The sequence below is a fragment of the Ostrea edulis genome, chromosome 10 (genome assembly GCF_947568905.1).
Source record: "Ostrea edulis chromosome 10, xbOstEdul1.1, whole genome shotgun sequence".
Classification (NCBI taxonomy): domain Eukaryota; kingdom Metazoa; phylum Mollusca; class Bivalvia; order Ostreida; family Ostreidae; genus Ostrea; species Ostrea edulis.
This window is the reverse complement of record NC_079173.1, coordinates 33,289,139-33,298,172: the sequence shown is the minus strand read 5'-3', so window position 1 is coordinate 33,298,172 and position 9,034 is coordinate 33,289,139. Positions and strand designations below refer to the sequence as shown.

General features: G+C 36.2%; 1 protein-coding gene across 1 annotated transcript; it reads left to right on the top strand.

Annotated features, from left to right (window-relative positions):
* Nucleotides 1-685: 685 nt before the first annotated feature.
* On the top strand, nucleotides 686-8,798 carry LOC125665842 (kelch-like protein 40). Its single transcript, XM_048898740.2, has 4 exons — nucleotides 686-966; nucleotides 2,146-2,315; nucleotides 3,941-5,409; nucleotides 6,476-8,798. Exons 2-4 carry the CDS (start codon nucleotides 2,152-2,154, stop codon nucleotides 6,691-6,693), a joined length of 1,851 nt encoding a protein of 616 aa, XP_048754697.1. The 5' UTR covers nucleotides 686-966; nucleotides 2,146-2,151; the 3' UTR covers nucleotides 6,694-8,798.
* The last annotated feature ends 236 nt before the right edge of the window (nucleotides 8,799-9,034 follow it).

Genomic DNA, 9,034 nt, shown 5'->3' with positions numbered 1-9,034 from the left:
AACTTCACCAAGTGGACGTGCGTTTCATGGCAGCCATTTTGAAAGTGGCGAATAATTATGTCCTATGACTGTAGTTCAATGTTGTAATTTATTAATTTGGTTGATATATTTTTTCAAACAGAACACCGATTCTTAAAAAAAAGTTTTAATTAATTTACTCGAAATTTTGTATAAAAGTTCAGTATTTTCACCAATAATTTAAAACTTTTGTCTCCAACCCCCACTTTTTTAAAGTTCCACTTTAGATTTTAAGACAAGACCTTGAAGATTATGTGAAATTTTCGAAATTGACATTCTTTTTAAACTCTCATTTGATATCATGAATTTTTTCGTATATCAAGTGCAAAAAACATGATCATGTATCTATTTTATGTAATAATTGATTTGTGTTGCTTATATCTTGCTGACACCAACAGACAAATCAAGAATAAATTTTAAGTGCAAAAAGGTCATGTTTAGTACACTGTAGCTCAATAACAAGCATTGCGACCCCAGTTTTTCTTTTCAATTTCCTAATTCTCCAACGTAGAAATTAAAAATACACTTCCCAAAAATTTGATATTACTCCAAATGTCAGACGCGAACCTCTTTAAGCAAAATTTTCTTATGAAGGACCCCTTCCCTCTGTATCCACCACTATTTCGAAACCAGAAGTTCCCGTTTTCCCTATTTTTCTGTTAGAGTTAAGTGCCCCTTGTTCGTGATGTCAGATAGTGAGACAGCTTGAGCTTCCCAAAAATAGTTGGGTGGAATTTGATATTTTACAACTAACAGCTAGCTAGTAGACGAACTACTCATGCGTGTCAATCAAGCTAATTATGGCCAACTTCCTAGTGTGTTCCAGTACTCACGAGTGGAAAAAAAATTCGACCCAACTTGAATATAAATTACAAATGTTATAAATTAATTTGTAAACAGATGTTGGGATTAGAACTTAGTCTTGGAGCCACCAGCTAGCCAAAACTTGTAAGTACGTGTAAATGTTGTTGAATAATCATGCTTTTAAAATTTCTTCATTTGATTACATAAAAAATGAGAGATTCTGTTATTAAAATGTTATCAACAGCTGATCAAAGCAATCGTGTACATTAGCCGGCCACTTGAAGCATTAGCCTACGATAAACAAAATAATATGTTTGTAGCATGGCAGTAAGGGTCGGTCGGTAGGCATTCATCTGAAATAAGTTGGCAGATCTACCGTTAGAGCGAGCTCAGCCACATGTGTATTTATTCACCAATCAAGGGCCTTCAGTACCTCAGGGGGCATATTCAATTGTAACAATTATTAAATATTATGACTACATGATACAATATACACATGTGTACCATATGTACGCATGTTAAAGGCTTCTTTCTACATTGACAAAGGTATTGAATTCTCATCACAATATGTGTTGTACAGCAAGTGTGCTATGTGGGAAGTATAGCAACATAGTATATGAGTGTATCCACAAATTTTCCCCACGGAAGAACTTGGGTTCTAGGTACCACGTGCATTTTTTAGGAAAGCTATGGACTAACAGTTAAACACTTTCTATTTTACAACTTGAAGTACATGCTAAAAGGCAAATAATATATTTTATATTTTTTACCTGACCTGGATGAGTGACAGCCACATGAAGGTATGCTAGTTTGAGCAAGACTTGATATATGATTGTGCCCATGACAAAAGGTTCTTATGGCTTATTCAATAGACTGTAGTCTAAGCCAGGCTCTCAGAAAGATTCCAGAGATCCTGCGGCATAATGTGTAAATGGCAACTGTCTCCAGTGTAAGCATGTAGAGTTGCGGCCCTTTCTTTACTTCCCTACACGGTGTGGGGCTGTAGCGCTAAGATATTTAATTAAATGTGGTGGACGTTGTTGTAATGATTCATTGAAATCCATTTACAAACCTAGAATTAATCAAGTTGATCATGATTAGACTTATGAGGGATGTGCAATTAAAAAAAATTACAACTAGCCCGGGGGCTAGCACGACAACAACAAAATTACTAGCCAAATAGAAAACATTCAACTACAGAAAAGAAATACAACTCTTCAACCATGATATGAAGTCCTCCATGAAGATCTCCAACCACAAGGAATATCTGCCCCATTAGGATAAGTAATTGTACAGATTAATGAGTATGTATATTTTAAACAGATAAAGATGTCTGAGGACACAAGCGGACTGAATCCCCAGCAGAGGAGACTGTTGGAGGGCCTATACAAGTTTTACAGGGACGGTCAGCTGACCGATGTAACGCTGGACGTAGAAGGACAAGAGTATGCCTGTAACAGGAACATACTGGCAGCTAGCAGTCCCTTCTTCAGGTGCATCTTTTGTTTGGAAGTACAATGTAGTATTGATTAATATGCTTATTCGCAGTTGTCGTAATTAAAGGTTTGGAGTCTGACAGCTAGTTTATGTGTTAAGAAGTCATAGTACGAAGTGCATTATTTTATGACTTTTACTATCCCCTAGCAATTCATTGGCTAGATTATGTGTTACATGGTACGAAATGCATTATTTTATGACTTTTATTATCCCCTAGCAATTCATTGCTAGAGGGGATACAGTCATAGGACATTCCTGTGTGTCGACCAGGTGAGTGAGTGTCTTTGTGTGATGTGTGTGTGTGTGTGGGCGAATGTGTGTCTGTGATGTGTGTGTGGGCGAGTGAATGTCTGTGTTGTGTGTGTGCGTAACACTGAGCTTGTAGAATCTCTAGGCTGTATTTTTTCCTTGATTGATTTGACACTTTACATATACGTTTGTTATCAAGAGAGGAAGAAGCCTATTGATTTTGGGGTCAAAAGGTCAAGGAAAGCTTGTAGACGGCGCTAGATGCCAGTTTTGCTTGATTGATTTGAAACTCCACATATAGCTTTGTTATGAAGAGAGGAAGATTGCTATATTTATTTTTGGTCAAAAGGTCTAAAGTCAAGGTCACAGGTAAGGGGACTTAATAGAAAACTTGTGGAGCTCTTGTTACTTGTGATATAAGGATTGTACAATGATTTAATCAGCCGATACATCATCACCTTTTTATACGCCCGTCTTAAGACGGGACGTATTATGGTATGGCGTTCATGTCCGTCCGTCTGTCCGTCCGTCTGTTAGCTTTTTCGTGTCCGACCCGTAACTTAAATACTACAAGGCCTAGAATCATCAAACTTTGTTTGTAGATACATCTTGGGTAGAAGGTGTGTCGCACATTAAAACCAGGTCACTGTGACTTTTCATTAAGAAGATATGGCCATATATGGCAAAAACTTGTCCGGCTCATAACTTGAAAATTATTAGACCTAGAATCACCAAAATTGGTCAACTAATGCATCTTAGGTAGAAGGTATGTCACATCCTACTTTAAGGTCACTGTGACATTTAATTAAGGTGATATAAAAAAAATGTTTTAATGGGTACAATCTATACTGTTAACAATATGTGACGGGCGTATCATGTGCCGTGGCGGTGCACTTTATCTTCTGAAATATGATGAGCTAGCTACCTGGTATTTCCTTCGGTGAAAACGACATGTATATTGTATAAAATGTCAGCTTTTTATGGTGACCAATGGCAGTTGTTCATTTTGATTGGCTGTGAATTACATGTAGATTCCATAGTTTCTAGTGTTTAGCACATCTCATTTTGTTTTAAACATGGTATTTTCTATTACATGTGTAAACAAAAACATGGCACGAGCCTTGTTTACATAACAAAGATTTGTGAGTTCTGTATCTCACTTAAATCAAAAACTGATATTCAAATTTTGGTTGACCATTAGAAATACTTTAGTTAAGCAGTGTAAACAATAAAAATGGAAAAATAAAATTTGAAAAATTTCAGCTCAAATCGTGTCCATGCCTCTTTAAGTGTATTCTAGTACTCATCTCATAGCAATGTTTCAGCCATCTTAAGATGCTTGACTTACAATCATGTGCATAAACTTTTACAGGGCCATGTTTACCAGTGATGTCAAAGAGAGTAAAGACGATGTTGTTCTCATACATGAGATAAGCAAAGATGCAATGGAGAGCTTACTGGACTACATATACAGTGGGAAAATCTGTCTGACCAATGAAAATGTTCAAAATGTCTTCTCTGCTGCCAACTTTTTAGAAATGTTAGAAGTGGTGGATCTATGTATTGATCATATCTCAGGAGTGGTAAATCTGTCCAATTGTTTAGATGTCTTTTTCTTTGCTGTGTACAACTATTGTGAAAAGTTAAAGCTGAACTGTGGTAACTTTATTCTGAAGAAGTTTCCCGAGATAGCAGAGACTCGCGAATTTCTTTCAAAAATTAAGGTAGAGGATTTGATGTGGTTCTTATCGGCGGATGACATATATGTGGATAGGGAGGAGTATATATTTGAGTATATACTGAAGTGGATAGATTTTGATGTGGAGACGAGAAGTAAGCTTTTCCCCAAACTTTTCAAATGCCTCAGGCTCCCTTTAATCAATGAGGAATATTTTGCAGAGAAAGTTGCCAGTCATGAATTTGTTCAAGAGAGCAGTTTTTGTCGCGGACTCTTGACTTCTTTCAGTCTCTTTAAAATACAGCAAGCGCACAGTTTGGAAGTGGATGTGGATTCTCCGTTTGCCAATTCCACACCACGGCTTGGAATGTACAACCGAAAACTGATTGTGTACTCAGGAGGTGCAAACTCAGCTGATGAGCGATCGTTCACGGCCTTTGACCCAATCTCTAAAAAGAATTACTATGGGATAAAACCTCATCCATCTTTTGATTTCAAGTTCAGAATTGATTACTTTTCATTGGTAACAACCGAAAACAATAATATTTACTTCATTGGTGGCATATTCTATGAAAATTACCACTTTTCTGAAACCGGCCCTGCTGAGAAACATGTCTTCCTGTATGATGAAAAAAAATCAAAATGGTTGTCACGGAAGCCTATGGGAATGGCAAGATGTCAGTTTGCTGCATGCAGTTACGGCAATGAAATTTACGTCTGTGGTGGAAAGTCTTCTCATCCTGTGGGCGAGCCCTCAGATACTGTGGAGGTGTTTGACCCAGAAATAGACTTTTGGACGGTCATGAAACCCATGCCCATGGCACTATACCAGCATGCAATTTGCTGCCACAAGAAAGCCTTGTTTGTGTTCGGTGGCAAGGATGTGGTGGATGAACATGTAGATAATGTATTCCTATTTGACATTCCAACAAACTCTTGGTGTGTGATTCGTTCCAATTTGCTTAAACCAAGATCTGAACATATGGCACTGGCTGTGAGAGATAAGATTTACATTATTGGGGGTGGATCCAGGCATTCTAATGCAGTAGAGGTGGAGATTTATGATCCTGCAACCAACAGGTGGAAATTTGGGTGTGATTTTGGGGAGGAGAGAAAAATAATGGCTGGCTGTGTGTATGATGACCAGATTTATATCACTGGGGGTAAGATAAAACAAATATGTTGTGCAAGTGAAATTTATCATTTTGATACGTTTTCGAGATGCTAATTAATTAATAATTGAATGTGTTCACTAATAATAGGGGGTTCACAAGCATATTCAGTTAAGACAATGTACAAGTGAGGTTTGTTATTAAGGATGCATATCACACTGGAGAACACTGATAGGGATAAAAAGTGGAGGGTATGTTCAATCATATTTTCAAACAATTTTATTATTACAGTTTGAAGGGGGGGGGGGTATTTTAACTCCTAGATTCAAACTCACATTATACAGATCAGTAACATGTTAACTTACTGCGTGAACTGCTTTGGTGAAGAAGTTTTAAAATGACAAGAAAGATATCACTGATACATATTTTTATGCCCCAATAATCTGAGGTGGTTTGTTTATCTGTTTAACTTGAATGGATGATGGAAGAGCTTTCATATTTCACTTGTGTATTCCTTGTGAGAAGACCTTTCTTTTTGTACCAAAATTTTTAACCTTCATCAAGAGGAAATAGATTCATGATGTCATAATTTAAAAAAAAGAAATGTTAATGTTAAAAGTTCAGGGAAATTGACTGGGACTAAATTCCATAAAGTTCTACCTGTTTAGGTTTGTTTTGATGTTTCATTTTTTAAAGTATTATGTCTTGAATCTGTATCCTCCTCGCAGAGAGTCTTATAATGTCACGATAAACGTTTCTTAAAGGTGAATAACTTTGTATTCAGTTTATGTACACCTGGTTGGACTTAAGTCTGAGATTTTACTAAAATTTTGACTGCTCAAATAACAGAAAACTCAAACTTAAGTTTGAGTTTTTTTTCAAGAAATCCAGGCCTGAAGATGGATATCTATTATCCAGAAACACTTAATTGTGATTTGTGAATGTGTTCCATATATTTTAGAAGTATATGTATATATCTTCTCTTCCTCTATTTTATTTAACTGTTATGTCTGTGTGAGGTAAACTTTTTTCTATTGGATGATATATATACATTTATATATACCTATCTATATTTATATATTCAAACTTAATTATATGTACATTTTTGTTGGTTCAGGGGTACGGCAATTTAGCAGGCCAAATAAACCAACCAGGACTGTGGAGACAAAAGACTTCTTCAGGTACAACGTAGACCTGAATGAATGGCAGAAACTGGTCCGCTTCATACAGTACGCCAACACACAGAGCTGCACCGTGGCAACGCTCAACATCAAGTTCCTCCATGAAAGTGACTTTATCAGTGTTGGAGAGGGCATTGAACCTGATGAGAATTGAGTTCAAGAGGTACCCAGAACCCGATAAGAATTGAGCTCAAGAGGTACCCAGAACCTGATGAGAATTGAGCTCAAGAGGTACCCAGAACCTGATGAGAATTGAGCTCAAGAGGTACCCAGCTACATGTCAAAATATGGTTCCTAATTACGGGTTAGTTGTCTGTTATTGTGGGGAATGTGTAACTTATAATCAGGTCAAACCTGTAGGGAAAGAAGACACGGTGTACAGTATGAACATGAGAAATTGCTTTACCCTATCTTGTATGCAGCCTGGACACTTTGGAATACAATTTCGCTCTGTTTTAAATTTCCAGATTGCTTGTTTTAAACCATTTTTATATTTTTGTGACAATGGTCATAATTAGGGCCCCATATGGTGGGTGCTGTATTGTAGTCGCTGTTTGTCCGTATGTCAGGACTTTCTATGGCTCACAATGACTTAGCTTTCCGTGGGAATATTTTCATGAATTTTGTACATGATCCTTGGATTAAACAGAGGAAGTTCCCTTCAATTTTCAGATTTATTGCAGGGCCTTTCTATTGTGTTAGTTTTCTAGTGATCTCTTGGAAGGAAAATGGGGGCATGATTTGCGAAAAAAAACAAAACCCCAACTTGAAATGGGGATGAATTTCACGGTAGACTTTTTTATTCAGCAGGGGACACAGCTGTCTAAATGTAGGTGAAATGATGTTACATTTTTGACTTTTTAACTTTTTAACTTGCCTGCTCTCAAAATATGCTGGTACTATACCAAGGAGATATCTGTGAAATTTTTCTAGTTCACTGTGAGATTCCTTAAGGACATACAGTTTTATATGTGAATATATATTGGAAATCTTCATGCCAAGGTGACCCAGGTAAGCAATGTTGCCCATGGGTCTCTTGTTTCGCAATCTTATTCACTCTTCTTCTATCAATTTCATGCTTGTGATATACAATAACATCCCCAAAAATCTATAGCATTAAACCATTGATTCTTATTGAAAAATGTGGGTAACCACGTTTCTTACACTTAGCAACAAATTGATACAATTTGTATGATTATTTTTCTTTGATGTAGTTTTTAACTGCCATCAACTGTTCATCAATAGATGATAACAATTTGTCAATTTTGATAATTTTTTCCTCAACATTTCCTTTCATTGATAAGATTACGAAGATCTGCTGATCCTTCTCATTTTTCTTATAAGAAAGTTTTTGTGGATGATGCAAAAATTTGTCCTCCTGAATAGTTCCTATGTGTTTGTGGCAGTATGTCAGGGTAGATCCATTTCTTGTAGCATTGTACTGCCTTCCATATCACTTTTATCAAAACACAACCCGGATTACAGAGAGTTAACCAGTTCCATTTTATTTGCCACAAACAGTTCATATATAGACGCGGATCCTAAATAGCGTGTGTGTGTCCCTGTTTTAGTGGGTATACGTATGTGTGTGCATATATGGTAAAAAGCTACAATAAACAAATACAAGTCTATAAATGAAATGAAATACAAAGCCATAATGAAAGAGTAAATTAAGTTAAGTTACATTGCTACTAAAATTAGATGCATATAATTCACTACCTTAAAGTACAAATGAACTTTACAATGGTATTTGAAGTGCAGCTCTAAAAAACAAAGATATCAGAACTTGTAAAACTTATATCGTGATCGGCCACTGTTTCCCTAAATTATAATGTTTTGGATAGTTGATCGAGAGTCTCTCTCAGGAATGAATTGTGTGCATGAAAGGCACACATAAAGAGTCAAACTTGCACAGGAACCCGTATTGCTTCATAATTAAGATAAATATCAAAATGCAGACCCTACCCAAGTTAGATAAACATAATGCAGCAAATTTGACTTTAACATAAACAGCAGATGCGAGCTAATGGTCAGTGCACTAAAATCAAGCATGAGAATATGATTATAAAAACAATACAAACAATGAACAATTGATTCAGCTATTCAAAACCTGATTTTGTCAGTGTATAAAAAGGCTTAGGGTAATTTATGGAGTGGAGTGGAGTTGTGGAGTCATGGAGTGGAGTCAATGAATACAATTCATGTTTATCATGTATAGAATAAACATTTACAAACCACAACACAGGACTTTGATAGAAATGCTTACAAATAAAATAAAAGAACAGGCATTACTGAAGGAAGAAACTGACCATGATTGTGCAACTCTTAACCAGTAATTAATATAGCATTAGTGTAATTTGACTATTAGCATAGAATAATTGCACTTGAATTATGGCCATGATGATTATGCAGCATAATTATAGCTAGCCAAAGAAATAAGATAAATTTAAAAAAAAATTCATGTAATGTCTTAGCTCCTCTTACACTGCTGTGGA